The sequence below is a fragment of the Artemia sp. Qi Xiang Cuo genome, chromosome 1, assembly GCF_049724085.1.
Source record: "Artemia sp. Qi Xiang Cuo chromosome 1, ASM4972408v1, whole genome shotgun sequence".
Taxonomy (NCBI): domain Eukaryota; kingdom Metazoa; phylum Arthropoda; class Branchiopoda; order Anostraca; family Artemiidae; genus Artemia; species Artemia sp. Qi Xiang Cuo.
This window is the reverse complement of record NC_142794.1, coordinates 55,684,970-55,705,060: the sequence shown is the minus strand read 5'-3', so window position 1 is coordinate 55,705,060 and position 20,091 is coordinate 55,684,970. Positions and strand designations below refer to the sequence as shown.

At 35.2% G+C, this 20,091-nt stretch overlaps 1 protein-coding gene across 1 annotated transcript in view; it reads left to right on the top strand.

Annotated features, from left to right (window-relative positions):
• mav (TGF-beta domain-containing family member maverick) overlaps positions 1-19,321 on the top strand; it is a 66,627-nt gene extending 47,306 nt beyond the window's left edge. Inside the window, exons 2-4 of the mRNA XM_089095681.1 lie at positions 4,914-5,150; positions 15,014-15,152; positions 17,479-19,321. Coding sequence (XP_088951807.1) covers positions 4,953-5,150; positions 15,014-15,152; positions 17,479-18,206 — 1,065 coding nt within the window. The 5' untranslated portion in view covers positions 4,914-4,952 and the 3' untranslated portion in view covers positions 18,207-19,321. The remainder of the gene's footprint in view (positions 1-4,913; positions 5,151-15,013; positions 15,153-17,478) is intronic.
• Positions 19,322-20,091: the final 770 nt, after the last annotated feature.

The window sequence follows — 20,091 nt, the reverse complement described above, 5'->3', positions numbered from 1 at the left end:
CCATCCCAGACTTGCAAACAAATAGATTCAGACACACAAACAGAGAACGACAGACACTTAAGACATTCAAACCAAAAAAGACAAATTCTTGGACTTGCAAGCACCAGCCCAGACATGCAAACAAATAGAATCAGACACACAAACAGAGAAAGACAGAAACTTTAGATATTCAAACCAACAATGACAAATTCTTGGACATGGAAACACCAACCCACACATGCAAACCAATAGAATCAGACACACAAACAGAGAATGACAGACACTTTAGACATTCAAACCAACAAAGACAAATACTTGGACTTGCAAACACCAACCACGACATGCAACCAAATAGAATCAGACACACAAACAGAGAAAGACAGACACTTTTGATATTCAAGCCAACCAAGACAAATTCTTGGACTTGCAAACAGCAACCCAGACCTGCAAACAAATAGAATCAAAAACACAAACAGAAAAAGACAGACACTTTAGACATTCAAAACCACAAAGACAAATTCTTGGATTTGCAAAAATCAATCCTGACATGCAAAGAAAATGAATCAAACACACAAACAATGAACGACAGACACTTTTGACATTCAATCCAACAATAACAAATAGTTGGACTTAAAAACACCAATAAAAACATGTAAACAAATAGAATCAGACACACAAACAGAGAAAGACAGACACTATAGACATTCCAACCAACAAAGACAAATTCTTGGACTTGCAAACATCAACCCAGACATGGAAACAAATAGAATCAGACACACAAACAGAGAAAGACAGACACTTTGGAGATTCAAACCAACAATGACAAATTATTGGACTTGCAAACACCAGCCCAGACATGCAAACAAATAGAATCAGACACACAAACAGAAAAAGACATACACTTTAGACATTCAAATCAACAAAGACAAATACTTGGACTTGCAAACATCAACCCAGACATGCAAAGAAATAGAATCAGACACACAAACAGAGAAAGACAGACACTATAGACATTCAAACCAACAAAGACAAATACGTTGACTTGCAAACATCAACCTAGACATGCAAACAAATATAATCATACACACAAACAGAGAAAGACAGACACTATAGACATTCCGACCAACAAAGACAAATACTTGGGCTTGCAAACATCAACCCAGACAAGCAAACAAATAGAATCAGACACACAAGCAGAGAAAGACAGACGCTTTAAACATTCAAACCAACAATGACAATTTCTTGGACTTGCAAACATCAACCTGGACATGCAAACAAATAGAATCAGACACACAAACAGAGAAAGACAGACACTATAGACATTCAAACCAACAAAGACAAATTCTTGGACTTGCTAACATCAACCCAGACATGCAAACAAATAGAATCAAAAGTATTAGGGGCCCTTTGGTGGCCCGTGGAGCCTTTGGGGCCCGGGGGGCCCTTTTGGGTTGGAGTAGGGGGCCCTTTGGGGTTGGGGTAGGGGACCTCACCACATTGATCAAATGGAACTTGTATATTATAACGACCACAGAGTTTCACCCCAAATCATCTTCTAAAATCATCTTCTAAAATGCCTTAAACGGTTTCGCCTAAATCATCTTCTAAAATGTCTCAAATGGTTTGGCCCAAATAATCCCCTAAAAGTAATTTCTGCGTGTTTCTTTTGTTTTGGCATCCCTGCGCCATCACATTTGAAATTCCTAGGAAACCCTTTCCCGCGTTAATTTCTTCATCTCTAAGATGTTCCTAGCTACATTATTTTGGTTTCGATAGAATATTAATTTATATATGTGACCTAAAGATCGAAGAAGCCGTATTTAAAAAAGGATTTTTCTATCTCTTTAGAATCCCGCATAATTCCTAGGAAACTAGTGATGTCATTTCTAACCTAACCTAACCTAGATCAATACATTCCCCCACCGATTATGTAAATCAAGTTCCTTTTGTTTTGGCATCCCTGCACTGTCACATTTGAAATTCCTAGGAAGCCATTTCCTGCTTTAATCTCTTCATCTCATAGATGTTCCTACCTACATTATTATGGTTTCGATAGAATATTAATTTATCTCTGTGACCTAAAGATCGAAGAAGCCGTATTTAAAAAAGGATTTTTCTATCTCTTTAGAATCCCGTATAATTCCTAGGAAACAAGTGATGTCATTTCTAACCTAACCTAACCTATATCAATACATTCCCCCACCGATTATGTAAATCAAGTTCTTGGAAATTCACTTGTCCTAGTCGAGTCCTGTATCAATACATTCCCCCATCGATTATGTAAATCAAGTTCTCGGAAATTCACTTGTCCTAGTCGAGTTCTGGATCAATACATTCCCCACTGATTATGTAAATCAATTTCTCGGAAATTCACTTGTCCTAGTCGAGACCTCGATCAACACATCTCTCCCCCACCGATTATGTAAGTCAAGTTTTCGGAAATTCACTTCCCCCCTCGAGTCCTAGATCAATACATTCCCCACCGATTATGTAAATCATCCCCAGTGTCATTACACCTGGACAAAAAAACAACAAATCAATTGACCTTGACCCCACTAGACTCGATCGATAATCCTTGAATAAATTATAGCCCGTCAGCGTTAGACTCAATTGTAGATGGCAGCACATGTGTACTCGTCGGAGCTCATGATAGAGTTCTACTGCTATACCCCTTTTTTTTGTAATTAGAGTTTGCTTTAGCAGCGACACATTCCTAACAAACTAGTCTTGACTAAATGCAATTGTCCAATAATCAGTTTAAGCCTTTTTTCTACACCTTCATACGATCCAATTCGCAAATGCTATGTAGCTCTGTTTTTTTCCCTATTATTCAATTAATATCATTCGTATAGTCCAATTCGCAAATGCTATACCCTTTTTTTTCTTGCAATTAGAGTTGGCTTTAGCAGCGATACATTCCTAACAAACTAGTCTTGACTAAAGGAAATTGTCCAATAATCAGTTTAACCCTTGTTTCTCCACAAGGAACATAAGGCAAGCAAATAGCACAGGAAGGAACATAAGGCAAGCAAATAGCACGGTAAGGAACATAAGGCAAGCAAATACATAAGTACATGCTCTGGAAAGGTACCATGGAACATAAGGCAAGCAAATAGCACAGTAAGGAACATAAGGCAAGCAAATTCATTATAAGCATACTACTACCATCACTCCTGGAAAGAAAAATTTATAATAAAACACAAAAAATGAATCCGTTCAAGGGGAAAATACAGAAATTCCCAGCATTCCGTTCAAGGGAAACATTTCTTATTATGATTATAGTGGCTTTATATATCAGCTCATGGGTACTCTTGCAATGCAAGCAAAAGTTGACGGCATATTTTTACTGAAATTGCCCCTTATTAAGTTGTTTTCTTTATGTTTTCTATAATTATAGGAACTTTTTCGTGTTCTAATAACTGCACTAATTACTAATAAGCGAATACATATTTAGTATCACTATAAAAAGCTGATTCTTTGACTGAATGCTATCAATATTTACGCTCTTTTACTTTCGTTATTGACAAGGATCGTTATTTACTTCATATACCATTCATTACTATGAAGAATTTGATTTTTTTTTGCTCCAACCAAATCATATAGAAAAAATGTTTGTGGAAAACTGGTTAAGGTCTACTCAGTCACAAATTCGAACTTTTGTTTTCCTTGTTATGGGTCAAAATCTATTGGCAGGCAGCCAACAAAAAGGCAACTAACATTTTATTCATGGGTTTTCCCTATTCTGCTCTCTTTCCTTTGGTTTCCTAATAATTACTTTATAGTCCTAAATTTCCAGGGGGGCCATGGTCCCTCCTGCCCCCATTGCCGACGCCAATGAACAGCATTCCATTCTTTTTCAAAACGTATCTTTTTGGTGCTTTTCATTTCTAGAGAATTACATAAACACAGTAGCCTTCAGCTGTGTTCTCCACAAATAGTACTCCTTTGCTAGAAAGCTCAAGAAAATAAACTGTCTAACTTCAAACAAAAGTACTTTGAAATTGAAGTAGACCAGCAGGATTAGGGTTTATACAACCCCCCCCCCATTGATCCCTCAAGTCTACATTTTTATCATTGTATTTTATTGTTATTATACTAGTTCTCAAATATAAGACTATTACAATTTATCAGATACACATAGGATTTTTTCGGGGTTGAGAAAGTAGGGGTAACCTGAAGCCCTCAAGTTTCCTCCACATACCTGCCTCTGCAAAGCAGAGGGCGCAATGCTCAATTTCTTTTCCGTCAACTTCTTTTCCTAGAGTCCCGCGTATGCGCTTGCGAACTAAAACAAATCATGAGCATACTTCTAATTAAACTAGATGACAGCCAATTCTTGTTTTTCTATTTTATTTTCTCCACATTTTTATTTAACTGTACATTTATAGACGAGACTAAGGGGTCACGATACAGAGGGGCTTCAGGAGAGACGTGGGGGCTTCAACTACGAAAACAACTGTATCTAATATATTTCGGTCATATTATTAGAGGAAGGGTTCAGAGCCCTTCTCACTGTCTCCAACTTGCAGAACTGAAACGAGTATAATGGCTTTGCAATGGATGGCATTACGAATTTGAAATACGGAGTTTTAGTCATTATGCGAATAAATGCGGAGTTTTAGTCAGGCAAATTTTCTTTTAAATAAGACTTCCACAAAATATTTTTCTAGTTGAATAGCTTAAAGAAAATTGTTCCCCAGAAAAATAGAAACGAAACCCCTTTAGGCCTTTACATTTACCTTTCCTTGTCGTATTTGCAATTGAGTAAATCAAAGTTCTCATTGAGAATGAGTGACAGCATATCTAAAGAAACATCACGATTATATTTTAGGATATTTAAGTAGCGGGTAAAACCACGGAGGTGTTTGAAGTTGATGACATTTCAATTTTGACGTCTGAAAGCATCATTCTCAAACGATCTTTCTCCTTTTCAGATTCTTTATTTATCAGTAATCGCTTTGTGATTGCCGGTAATGGCCTTCTATACAACAGCATTTGGAATTGTTTCAATTGTGTGTCTACTCATTTCTGGACAGTTTGTTGAATCCTTACCTCTTGATTCACCAATGGATTCAAGCGTGTATTACGCACCAACCGAAGAAGAAGTTGAACTTTTCCGTCAAAACTTACTCAATGGCTTGAATTTGAGACGGACGCCTGATGTCAGCAAGGTACTGTGGTTTTATCTTAACATAAAAAGATGAAGGGTATTTAAACAGTGGCTACGACCCCAATTCCAAGGCAACTATTAAAACCTCCGATTTCCGTACGCATACAGTTCTCCTTATTTAGTTTTATTTATTTAGTCTGATATTAAAGGCAAATATACGAATAAGGAATACCTATCAAACACTTGCTTTTTTAATTGTTTGTTCCTGAACTAGTTATAATTATTTAGTCTTATATTAAAGACAGAATACATTAAGAGGTTTTGCCTATTAAAACGATTTATTTTATTTATTGCTAAGTTTTCCTTTTAAAATCGATTCTTATACCGAAATTAAAACAAAATAGCATTGTAAAACCATGGTCAATTTATTTTCCGTTTATAAAATTGTGTTTTTTCATGAATATTTGCTAAGATTTAAAAAACATGGGAATTTACTGAAGAACATTAAAATAACAGACGTGTGATTTTGCCAGTTTGTTATTTAGGACCTCTGAAGAAAGGGCTCCAAATAAAATGATTGGTCCATAAACTTAGGCTAATGTTTTTAAGTTACAACTCCTATAAGTTTTCCTTTGTTCTCTCTGAACTATCATGTATGCCTTTATTCTTTGTTTTACTTCAATTATTTCTTATTTGTGAGAATGGAACAGATTCCGGCTCTTAATCACCGAAGTGTAACTTATAGTATACTTACGTGAAGATCGTATCCAGAATTTTGTTCGGACGGGAAGGGTATTTTTTCAGGGGGTTTTACAGAAAGAAACTAAAAAAAAAAAAAAAATCAAAAATGTGTTTTTATGCATTTGTATTACATTTTAATGAGTCAGACAAACGTTTCGGGTTAGGATATTTAATCCCCCTAACCCCCCTTAATACGGCCTTGTCTTACATGTATGCTTGCAAACAAAGGGCGAAGAGGTACTAAACACCCACTTCTGGAATATTAATTAAGTCATAACGTTTCTTTGCATATGATGCACCATAAATATAAGCTTTTCTCAGCTCTAAATTATTTATTCAAGTGCTTTGAATCTTTAGGCTTCTTTAAGAACTTGTATTTACTTTGTCTTTGTGAGAGTATAGACCAAGACGCTGAGCACTGTCTGGTCCATACATGCACAACGTTATGTCTGCTACTTACCTCTAAATTCTTTTGTTCCTCCGTTCTTGTCTTGTTCACCCCCTCCCACCTGAGAGTAGTAACTCCTGTCCTATACTTCCCCATTCTCCGTACTTCCGTATTTGCAAAAGTGTTTGATTCGTGTCAAGGTCTCTTTCCGCCGTCACAGATGCTACCAACAGTTTTCTGTTAGCTCATGGAGACAAAGTGGTTGTAATAAATGGAATTTATTACAACAAATTTAACATTTGCCACAAAATTTTTAAAATAGGAGTTTCATATCTAAGACCTAAAATTTTTTGTCTAAATAGGCATAACAACACGATACACAATATAGCTATCTGCAATAATTTCTTAAACGAAAAAATTCTGAATTTTTCTACTCTTTGACTTTATGAAATTTTGAATCTATCAAAAGAATTGGAGTTTTGTGCTGATTCAAGGTATATAAACTTCATTAAATTTAATGTTTCACATCAAAAGCTAAAAGCCTGAAAACATTTGCCTAATATGACAATTAGAGAACCCAACTTCGAATATTTCAAGCTCCCATCCACTAAAATATAGACTTTTGTATTTTTTCCCGGAAGAAAGATCACAGATGCGTGTTTTTTTTTCTTCTTTTTTTCCAGGGGGTGCTCGTATCGAAATGTAGATCATAGAAGACCAGGAGAGGTCTTATTCGAACAGAAATTAAAAGTTTTAGTAGTTTTAAAGTGACCGAACAGATTCTGCCACGGGAATTGATTGCTATTCATTAAGAATTAATGAGATAGCCAATTGATTTTAAAGTATCAAACAACTGTATACATGGGCGTAAGGAGGGGGGCACCTGCCCCCCCCCTCCCCTAGACCTTGAAATTTACATTAGATATGGCTGAAAAAGCATATGGTTGGAAAAGCAGTTGATAAAAGGCCCTCCATGACACTATCGACTGCCCCCCCCCCTAGACAATATGCTGCCTACGCCCTTGACTGTATATTGAGCTTCCCAGTTGCACAGTAAGTAATGATGCACGGTGGCGCATCATTACGTTTAGTGATGTATAATTGTACATCAGGTATTCTAAAGGAGGGGTGGAGGATTTTTGTGCAGACGAGGAGGTGCCAGATACCTAAAATAGCGTAGTTCAATGCCCAAATTGTCTAAGTAGCCAACCTTCAGCTAAATATAAAAAGGGGCGGGGGGGGGGAGGTTGTAGGATTTAATTTTTTATCTTCCTTCACTTAAACTAAGCCTGAATAAGGGTGCTGCGGGTTGGTGCCTCCCTTCTTGTTGAAGAAAAATATTTCCGACATTTATTTTGTAGCTTTATTCAACTAAACTGATTTGCCCTACATTTCATAAAATTATACGCAATGATGTGTAAGGGTGCAAAAGCCATTAGAAGGGGGGGGGTCATTTTGTTGGGGAGGAAGAGGGAGATGCCTCATAGAATATATTTCAATTTCCTTATGTCTCATTAAGATTTTATCTCTCGTTGAGCCCTCAAGTAAATATGGAAAATGAGTTTTGAGGAAGCGAGGTAGAAATTGAAATCCAATTCCTTTCGATTCTTTAGATTATTTTGGCCAACACATTTTTTTTTAGCTAGGGGAAGAAATCATTGCAACGATTTTTTTCTATGTAGTATAAAATGTAACATTCACATGCCTACTGGTACAGAGATGGAAAATGTTAGGCGGGGCAACAAGAATCTCAAAGGGAAGTTTCTTGATGGGGGGGGGGGCAAGTATAACTAGGAGATTTTTTCTGCGATTTCAAATGGTAATGTTTCTCTTTTCCTGTTTATGTACAAAGATTCGGTTCATTTAAACACATGCATACAATGTATATAAACATCAGAGAACCCTAATGTAGAGGTCTCGACTCTCGATCGCTTCAGCCGTGTAAAGTATCAAATGTCATGAAGAATTTTCATTCACATAATCAATATTACCCCTCGCCGTCCACCCGAAATTCTATAGTAAAAATATTATTATAAGAACTTATTCAAAATCTACTAGTCATTTGAAAATTTCAAATAAATATTCAGATTGTTTTCATAGTTTTAATTTCAATTCAACGTTTTAAGTCTTAAACGGGAAACTGAAAAAAGCAGGACGCTACCAATTTACAATTATTGGTAGGCCTATATGCATTTTAACAGCAAGAAAACAGGGATTTACGGGACCGGTAGCCTACATCATATATGGGTGAAGACTGGGCATAATATGAAAAACGTAATTGGAAATTTTAGTTAGATAAAGATTAAACTAAAATTAAATGAGTTTTTTTACCGTAAGTACAAAGCAACATTAAAACTTAAAACGGGCACAAATTGTTCCGTGTATGAGAGGGCCTCCCTTTCCTTAACTTCCCGCTCTATATGCTAGAGTTTGACTTTTTGTCCCAATTCTTTAAGAACGACTGTTGAAACACAAAGGCCCCTGAATTGGAATAACAAGCTATTTACAAGCCTTATAAAACTTTAGCGCACCGATCGAGGGTTAAGGGAGAGGGTAGTTCCCCTCATATATGAAATAATTTCTGTTTGTTTCAAGTTTTAATGTTGCTTTTTCTTTTGATTAAAAAAAAGGTTTTTTTCCAAAAATTTATGCTATAGGAATTATTTTATTCCTTTTAATACTCCTTTTTTCGGGGGGGGGGGGGCTGAGTGATCATAGCAGTGTAAGATAAAGGTGGTAGAAATTAATTAACTTGCTTCCTAAAAATGAAGAGTACTGTTAAGCTTAAATTTTCTTGGTTCTGACTCGGAGGTTGACTCCATTATATTGAAATTAAATTATACAAAAGACGCTCCCTGAAGGTACTTCAGACTGGAAAACTTTCTGACACACACCAAGCAGACGCGTTCTCGATTGCAAGGGGTGAACTGGTATTGCGTACTATAGTTGTCAATACTAGAACAAGTCAACGGGAAATGTTTAAAAAAGTCGAGAAAGTCACTTAAAGGTACTTGGGACTGGATAACCTATTGGTTTACCCCTAGTGGACGCGATCTCGATCGCAAGGGGTGAACTGATATAACGTACTATAGTTGTTGGTACCAGACCAGGTCCACGGGAAATGTTAAAAAAGAGTCCCTTAAAGGTACTTCAGACTGGATAACTTTCTGATGTACGCCAAGTGGACTCAATCTCAATCGCAGGAGGTGAACTGGTATCATTGAGGGACGGATCTAGAGTAAAATCTGGGGGGGGGGCAATCTAACAAGGGTGCCAATGAGTAAAATCTTAGGGGGCCCAATGTGACAAAGGTTCCAATAATTGATCAAATTGACAAATTTATTCTAAAAAAAACTGAAAAAAGCAAAACACATGGAAAGATGGCGCCAGAAAAAAATCTTTCGGGAGGGGGCAGGGCCCCCCTACGGCCTCCTGAATCATTCAGTGGCATCATGTACTATAGTCGTCGGTACTGCAACAAGTCCACGAGAGATGTTTTAAAAGAAAAGTCCCTTAAAGCTACTTATGACGGGATAAACTTCTGCTATACGCCTAGTGGACGCATTCTTGATCGCAAGGGGTGAACTAGTATCATGTACCATACTTGTAGATAGTCATGGCAAAGGGAAATTGAAAAAAAGAAAAGAAAAAAACACCTTAAAGGTGCTTCAGACCTTATTTGGAATCAAGAGTTCTATCAATTTTAGATTTGTTTGGTTCTGTCTGGAGTTTAGCTCCTTTATATATATATATATATATATATATATATATATATATATATATATATATATATATATATATATATATATATATATATATATATATATATATATATATATATATATATATATATATATATATATATATATATATATATATATATATATATATATATATAAATATATAAATATATATATATATATATATATATATATATATATATATATATATATATATATATATATATATTTATATATTTAATATATATATATATATATATATATATATATATATATATATATATATATATATATATATATATATATATATATATATATATATATATATATATATATATATATATATATATATATATATATATATATATATATATATATATATATATATATATATATATATATATATATATATATATATATATATATATGTGTGTGTGTGTGTGTGTGTGTGTGTGTGTGTGTGTGTGTGTGTGTGTGTGTGTGTGTGTGTGTGTGTGTGTGTGTGTGTGTGTGTGTGTGTGTGTGTGTGTGTGTGTGTGTGTGTGTGTGTGTGTGTGTGTGTGTGTGTGTGTGTGTGTGTGTGTGTGTGTGTGTGTGTGTGTGTGTGTGTGTGTGTGTGTGTGTGTGTGTGTGTGTCTCGCTCGCTCGCTCGCTCGCTCGCTCGCTCGCTCTCTCTCTCTCTCTCTCTCTCTCTCTCTCTCTCTCTCTCTCTCTCTCGCTCGCTCGCTCGCTCGCTCGCTCGCTCGCTCGCTCGCTCGCTCGCTCGCTCTCTCGTGTGTGTGTGTGTGTGTGTGTGTGTGTGTGTGTGTGTGTGTGTGTGTGTGTGTGTGTGTGTGTGTGTGTGTGTGTGTGTGTGTGTGTGTGTGTGTGTGTGTGTGTGTGTGTGTGTGTGTGTGTGTGTGTGTGTGTGTGTGTGTGTGTGTGTGTGTGTGTGTGTGTGTGTGTGTGTGTGTGTGTGTGTGTGTGTGTGTGTGTGTGTGTGTGTGTGTGTATATATATATATATATATATATGTATGTGTACATACCTTCAATCAGAAGGCCAGAAATCAGAAGGCCTAAAGACCTTCTGATTTACCCCTAGTGGACGTGTTCTCGATCGCACGGGTATGAATAGTTTGAACTTTGCTTTGCCTATTAGTCTTTAATTTATTATTGTTTTTCTTTTTTTACAAAACTGTGGGATATCCCCATCCACCCGTCTCCTAAATGGTGTTCTTAATTGGAAGTAATTCAAAAAACTTAATAAACCTTGTCTTCATTTTGATTGTAAGATTAGGTTGGCGTTTCCCAACCTTAATATAATAATTTAGCATCAAAGAGCTAACTACTTTTACTATATATCACCTTATATGTATTTCTTGATGACATAGGTTGTGACGAAAAAAGAGCGCGGATACACTCATCAAGTCGCCAGTAAATGGTAGCAAACCGGCTTCTACATGACAATTATACTATGGAAACGTGCAACGATAATTATATATTGACATTTGTATAAGCTGATAGCACACACATAACTTCTGTAGGATTTTTATCTCTGAGCCCTTGCTCTTTTAACACATTAATATCAATTATTCGCATTATTCTCTTTTAATAATCAACATCATTTTATTTTTAGTCATTTCATGTATTGTTGAATAATAAAAAACTCGAATACTAATTATATAGATGAGAGCCCGCTGTTTCCTGGGTGGCGTGACAAGTTTCAATGAATTGAAGCAACATTATGCGTATCTAGATCAGTTATCCTCTAAAATCACGTCATTTTTTCTCGTGCAAACAAGCTGGCAAATAGACTAGATTAAAACCCACACATCATTTTTTCATTTTCGGTCTCCCCAAACTTGAATTAATAGGAAACTTCCTTTTAATCCACCAAATATCTGCGTAAATTGAGATTCTAATTTTTCATCCCTCTCTGACCTCACTTAGGGTGGAAATGGGGTACTAAGTGATGGAATTTCATTTTCAGTATCCCGGTACTTAAAATAATAGGAAACAACCTTTCAATTACACATTTTGGAATTATGTATTATAGTATGATAATACCACGAAAGGTATTTTTACCCCTTATGACCTCGCCTAGGGTGAAAATGGGGTATTAAGTCATGGAATATTTCAATTTTGAATGTCATTTTCAATCTTCCCAGACTTGAAGTAATAAGAAACGAGCTTCCAATCCACCAAATACTGCACAAAATAAGATTCTGATTTTGCATCCCCCTCCGGCCTTTCTTAGGGTGAAAGTAGTGTACTAAACCATTTTTTTTTTCTCCCCAGACTTTAGTTAATAGGTAGCAACCTTTTACTACCGAGAAAATATTACAGAAATTTAGATTCGAGGTTTCCCCCTTTTCCCCTCTTTTCCCTGAAAAAGGGGTATTTCTCCATGACCCATTTTGGATATGCTATTTGGATTTTCCATTTGGAGGTGAATTTTTCTGAACATTTTGATGTCAAAAACTTTTCTCTTGCTCGATTGTGGGAGCAGAACCGTATTTTTTCGGGACTATTTGAAATGAAAGGATTTGAAAGGGAAGATATTGATGAATATTTATCAAATGATAGACTAACGAGCCCACGCTGAACGTTTAATATGTAGAGAAAATTCAAATTCAAGTGTAAAAACTTAAAATATATAAAAAAAAATATCACAAAAGCTTGAGATGTATTTATTTTTAGATGTTATAATGAGAAAAAAAAATCGCCTATCGTTTACGGGGGGATGGAGGCAACCCAATTGTTATTTGTGGCAATTTCCGTTCCTTTCAAGTTTGAGTTGATTTTATCTTAATTTCTGGCCGTTTTAGGTTTCAGGTTCATTCACACACTGTTGTCAATTTACGTAAATTTAGAAGAAGGGGCTAAATATATTTTTCAACATCTAGGGGGGGGTCAAATTTCTCGTCTTCTACAATTTTTTTCATGAAAATACCAAAGAAAAGGCATTTTCAATGAAAATACCCCAAAATCGTATTTTTTATAATGTAGGCAGGGTATCTAGAGGGAGATCTAGGGGCACATACCTTCTCCTTCATTGACACCATTGAATTCTTACTAATTTCTGTTAACTTAAAATTTCCCTTCTCATGTCACTTTATTTCTTCTTTTTTTTTTGAAAACCCTTTTAATTATTCGTTTGTTTATCGATATAGTTCAAGTTTGCAGGAGCATGGGATTTTGCGACAAGCCCTGTTTTCAACGTATGTTTTAATCTGAAAAACGAATGCAAAGGAAACTTCAAAAATGTAATCAATTTAGATGGATAAAATCGAATCTAAGCCGTCAAATGATAACAAATATTGCTGTATATTATGTTGAAATATTTAAACTGTAGGACTGAACAAAAATAACGTACCATAAACTTAACCTTATGTTTATGTAAACTGGTTTAACAATGCTCGGCTCAGGCAAAACATATGGAGAAGATTTTAGTACAGGTCTCTTCTTTATATCCAGATTACCCCATACTCATCATAGAACACGACTATGGTGGTCCTATCATGGTTGCACTCACAGCTATTCATAGTGAGAAAAGGTGGTGGTGGCAACCAGGGCTGTTGCTCCAGACATCATGGTTTGGGTGGTGGAGTGCTTCGACTGGGAAATTGCCCACTTTGTTCCAATTTTTCACTTTGATTCGGTTGTTTGCTTATATTTCAGTCGGAAGGGGGCGCTGTAATTAAATCATGCTCAGGCATCACCAGTCCTAGGAGTGGCTCTGGTTGTAGTGGAAGCCACAACCTAGTAAAGGAACAATAACGGCTCATAGTAACCAAAAAATTAAAAAACCACGTTTAAAAACAAATCACAAGTGAGAAAAAATTGCCATTTGTTGTTGATTCACGAATGGTAACTATTATCTCGATTAGCCTTAATAGTAAAATGCTATTTTGAAAAACAAATTATGAAGATTTCGAAAAATGGTCACAAACGCCTAGAAAATAGCGTCATATTGAAACAGAAGTACACCATTGGAATCGCCATGGCTGAAAACAAATACAGGAAGCTTATAGTCCCTTGGCTTGAAAAACAAGGAAAATTATTATTTTGTCTCTTCATTCTCCTTCTCCACTGCCGAGAGTACTCGGACATCATAGAAAACTGATTAAGGGTTCATTAATAAAACTATATGATGACGTCAATTGTAACTGGGGTTCGCTCTTTACTATATCCAGCTAAAACAAAGATGAAGGATTTTTCCTGTCTGTTTTCATGTATGTATTCCTCTCCCTAATGTATAAAAATAATATGCTGCATGCTTGTATAGCTCGACAGTTTAAGGTGTTAGGAAAAAAACTGAAAAAAAAAGAAATTTAGGAAAAATAGTATATATTTTTTGAATATTCCCCTGAAGGAAAAACAACACTAAATATATTACCCAACACACCATTTAATTCCCTTTGGCTGCTTGGTACTTTCCCATTATATGGGTATTTACAAGGAAACCAGTCACGAAACACCCGTTTTTGACGGGTTAATTCAAGAGACGGCTTCAGAGTAATGCAATCCACTGCGTGGTTTTCATTGCGTATACGATATTTGAACTGTCGTTTTTTGGGGTTTAGGGGGGGAGGTACCTAGGTTAGGTTAGGCTAGATTAGGTTACGTATTTAATATATGCAATGCTTTACCCCCCCACCCCCACCCTCCTAATGTGCAAATATATAGCCCAAATTTGTTTATAAACTATTATATATTCATCCTGTTTTATTTTATTTCATTAGCATTAACCAAACTTGACTTTTTAGAAGTGCCCATATAATGGGAAAGTAGCTTTTTTTCCAGTGACTTTGTGTCACTTGTCACTACTTCCACTGATAATATTGTGAAAAAGATTATATGTTGTAATAGTTTTTTCCCCGAGTTCCTCTGGAAATAAAAATTTATAGGACAAAGCTGTTCCAGCCCTGTCAATTAATCGAAACTTGTAAATGTAGAATTTGTATATAATATGTTCGCATTTTGTTCTTTTTTGTGACCATATAGTTTTGAACTGCACTCTACTTTTTTCCAACTAAAATTTGCTCTTCTTCCAACTAATTTCTTTTTGTAGATGAATGTATCAACTGAAGAATATGATCGAGCATATAAAGTATATCTCAGTCGAATTAATGAAGATCGGCAATTGGAAGACGAAAGTGAAGATGTCGAAGACGGAGACCTAAAATCTGTCAACGTTTTTCCAACAACGAGTAAGTAATTTTCACATGTGTACTAATATCCTAAATCTGTATCTTGATCTCGCCACGAATGTAGAAAAAATAGAGGGAAGTTTCACTTGATAGATAGGAAAGTAAGGGAAGTAGAAAATGCATTAAAGTAGGAATTAAGAAGGTGCGAAATTGAGGCCATGGATAAACTTAGCGAGGATCTGGAAGATGCAACCAGAGGACACACTGGTAAAAATACTGTGTTGGCATATTATGAAATTGAGAGGAAGTAGTCGGTCTGGACTTGTCCCAGTTTAACAGAGGGACGGGGCTTTAACTACTGATAAGAAAACCATTATAGAGAGAGGGATAAAACCTTCTGAGAATGTGCTAAACCATGACAAAGCTGTAAGAAATCATATAGAAAAGAATAAAAATGACAGTTGAAAAGATAAGAACGATTATTTTGTGAAGCGAAGATAAAGACAATACTAAATGGATTAAAAATATTATAACCTCATGTGTTGATAGTACGGTAAATGAGTTTTTGAAATTGCGGTTGCGACGTCACAGATAAATTACTGAAGATTAAGAATATGCTATGTAGAAAAATGGGAAGTAGTTAGTGGTTTTAGGAAAACTTTAGTTCAACTTATTTATAAGAGAGGTGATATGACTGAGTGTGGTAGTTAAAGAGTCATTAGCTTGGTTTCTGTAGGAAGTAAACTAGTTAGCAGGTTGAAACTCAATAGACTAAGATACACCATAGGTCTCTTAAGAGATGAAAACTGTGGTACTAGGAAAAGAGAGGATGTGTTGGCCAAGTTTCTGCTCTTAGAAATATCCGTCAGACCTCTTTAGTCCTCAGTTGTAGAGATTATGAACAGACGTTTCATTCAGCCAATATAAAAGAGAAGGTCCAATCCGTGTGTGGTATAGAAAGAGAAGTACATTAAAGTGATTAATGCTATATACGAGAACAATATTGCTGCGGTTTAAGAAGGAAGGGAAGTTAATAGCTGGTCTTATGTTGCACTTGGAGGTAAGCAGGGTTGTGTACCTTACCCGCTTATGTAGATTATTTTGAAGGGGTATTTCCTAAGGAGCACGAAAAAGGCTATGGAACAGCATAAAATCAAATGGGAAGATAGAACTCTTGTAGACTCAGATTATGTAGACGATTTGAGTTTTTTAGAAAACAAATATTAGGAAAATAAAGGATTTTTGGTAGGTTCTGAGGAATCGGAGTTAAATAATACCTTTCAAAAGAAATGTTAAGCCAGAGTCGACCCAGCTCTGAATGGGTGCCTGGACAAATCTGGGGAAGGTAAACAGGAAGGGTGTGCGAGAGCACAGGATGGTTGGTCCCCAATACTTCCTAGCTTGCACTGGATTGCACTTCCTGGCAGAAGGGCCAAGAAACGGAGATCAGCACCGCCGGTAGGGACTGTGAAGTCAAGTGTCGTATTATTTACCTTTTATGTATATATATATATATATATATATATATATATATATATATATATATATATATATATATATATATATATATATATATATATATATATATATATATATATATATATATATATATATATATATATATATATATATATATATATATATATATATATATATACATACTATCTTAATAAGTGAGCAATGATTTTGTATGTATTTATGGGTTTTTTTCTGTTTAAATTTGTAATATCTGTATATACATTTTTCCTCGAAAACGGCTCCATATTTTTTTGAAAATTGACATCTTTCGATTTTCTAACCTTAAACAACCATCTAGATTGGTCACGAGTTCCAGAAATTCATTGAAAGCTTTAATTTTGGATGGAATTCGACTTCATATTTTTATGCGTGACATCAAGGCTTATCAAGTTTATTTACGACTGTTTACGATATACAACTGTTTAGTTTTCTAAAAGGCTCATAGAGCAAAAAAAAAATGAAAATTGCAAAGCGTTTGCAGGTTATTATTTGCAAAAGTATTATTATTTTCAAAATCTTAAAAACAAAAGCCAAAGTTTTCATTTTACTGGAATACCGTGCTGTTTCAGAACTCTCTACAATATCATAAAATTATATCTGGAAGGATATGATGACCAATATTACTATTTTTTCTTCTTTTCAACGAGTTTGAAAATCTTTTACGTTACTGATAAATCTTGGGCCAAAAAAACGATGGTTAGCGACAATTTGATGAATTGTAAAAAAAATATTTGATATTTTCAGACATTGATTTTTCAACAAGTACCTAAAAACTGAGGTGAGAAGTGACAATATAAGGAGTATTTATAGCGTAACATTTATTTTTTTTAGTTTTTTTTTAACATATCATAAATGTATATTTTTTTAGCTAGTGTACATAGAAGAAGGCATTACTATTCAGAGACGATATTCAAGTTCGATATTCCACCGAAAATTCTGAGCTGGAAGATCTCTGATATTGTCCTTTACATTAATTTTGAGAATTGGGCCCTCGACACAAAGCCTAAGAAAGTCAGAATAATACAGAAGGTAGAGAGGCACAACATTTTATTGAAACGGGAACTTATTTCATCTAGTCAATACAACACATCCGTCATGGCTGCTACTGAGCTAGGTAACAAACTAACGTTTTCAGTTTTTGCCAGTCATTGCTCAATAAAATCAGTGCGTTTAGCAGTTGAGTCCTTGACAACAAATCGTGTTAAGCGTTCACACATGGACCACGCATTTAAGCTCCATCGAGGTAAAAAAAGAACAGACTGCAAAAAAGGTAAGAAAAACGGTAAAAACTGTTGTAGACATCCAATGAAGGTGTCATTTAGGGAGTTGAAGGGCTTTGAGTTCATTTTGGCACCGTTGGAGTTCAATGCCTTTTTCTGTGGTGGTAATTGTCCTGCAAGGTATAATCCTGCCCATAATCACGCACTGTTACAATTTATGTTGAATTCTAAGGGTAAAAAGTCAGTTCCGAAACCTTGCTGTGCTCCCACAAAATTAAAGCACCTTGAAATTTTACATTTAGATGAGAATGATCCGACAAAGTTGAGTGTGACTAAGTGGAAAAAAGTCATTGTCACCGAATGTGCTTGTTCTTGAGACAACTTTTTGTTCATGCACTACGTAGGCTGGTCATGAACCAAGTGAACGTGCCTAGCATCTCATAAACATTGTTTTGTTGTGCATATTATAAACACTTTAGCGAAATCTTCTTTTTTCAACGGTGTAAAGTGATTTGGCAACCAACACTTAATCACTGTGCCTAGTATGTCATAAATTTGTCGTTCATATTTGTTACTTGATGTATATTTTATCATTTTTTTACATTTTGATACCTGATATGAGAGAATATTCTTTACAAGACGCATTTAGTTAACATTGTATACCGAAATACAAAACTCAAATTTTATCTATGATATATTTTCAATACGACAGCGCTTTGGAAAATAAGAACTAATTTGAGGCTGAGCATGTTTAACTCGGCCCTGCCTGCCATCTTTTAAATAAACCTTTGAATTAATGGCAATTAATGAACAGAGATTAATCTTTAGATGCATTGTGTATTTTTTTCTCGTGGGGAGGGGGGAGGGGTTGGGAGTCTGAGTTTTATTTTATAAATTTTTTATACATTCCTTGTCTTAAAATTGGCATAAATAATTTTTACATAAAGTCTTTATTATTAGGTTCTAACTTTAAAGTATCAGATAGCCTATGTTGTTGTTTAAAAACTGTTTTACAAATTTAAGTGAAGTAGAATTGTAGAAGCGTCATTCCTACTGAGTTCTTGCTTTTATTAACTGATGTTTGTTCTGATTGCATCCATACCTTTGGATAATTATTCTAGTCTAATTGAAACGGTTATACGGCAGGCACGTACTCAGATAGGAGAGGGGGAAATTTTGGGCCAGTTCCTTCCTTTATATTTGAAGTTTGTGGTTCTGTAAGTATTTTCCTATATTTTTCGTTTTACTCGCCATTTTTTTGGTTTTGGTAAGCCCTCCCCCTTCTAACCCTTGCAAATTGTTTCCAGTACTACGTGCGTATAATTTTTTAGTTTCAATCAAAAGCAGGATAATTTCAGGGACTATTCGCGTAATCGCTAATACTCATTTTTGTCAAGTTGCTTTGGGAACTGTTATTTATTGTCTCTGTTTTTCTACCTCGTTCCAGATTTGTTGTGTTGGAATGCAATCGCATTGTTGTTTATTTTTATAATTAAGAATAAATGTTATTTTCGGTGATCGGTCGAGATTTGTCTACAACAGCTAGATTTTGCTGGCCTACAATTATAAATCCCATAAGAATAAGTTTTATGATATATCCATAAGCTTATTCTTATCCCATAAGAATAAGAACTAAGAGATAGATAGCATAATTTAAGGTTTATGTTCCCGTGCAAGTTTTTGGTATGTTATTTTCTACAGTCCTCAAGTTTTAATTTTCAACGTAAAGGAAATATTTTGCTACCATTCGATAACTAAGATTTGGCTTCATCCATATACCGAATTAGATTTTGAAACTTGCCTCACATTTTCTTTAAGGCCATTCAATATCTTACAAATGATTTGCCGAGTCTCAGTGTCGGCGGAACGTCTCAAAGACAAAGGGCCCATCGGCAAATTTTCCCATGACTCCAGGGAACTCCCAAAGTTGCCAAATTAGTCAAATGTTTAATGTTTAGTCAATTGTTACCCTTAACGTTTTTTGTAAAAATGGATATGAAATCTTGAATGTTTCAACAATTCGAAAAGCTAACAAGAGATTAGTTTAAAATAAAGAAAAATATAATATTTTACTAATTGTTAAGCACGGCGCTGTCCATTCAATGTAGCCTACATACAATATAAATAATACGTCCGCTTTGTCGGCAAGGTTGTTAATCACAGCGGGTAGCACCACAAACAACTCTCAAAGCTGTCAAATTGCTCAAATGATATTTAATTTCAGCTAATTTTACCGTTTTCCTAGTAGGTATGCTAGAACT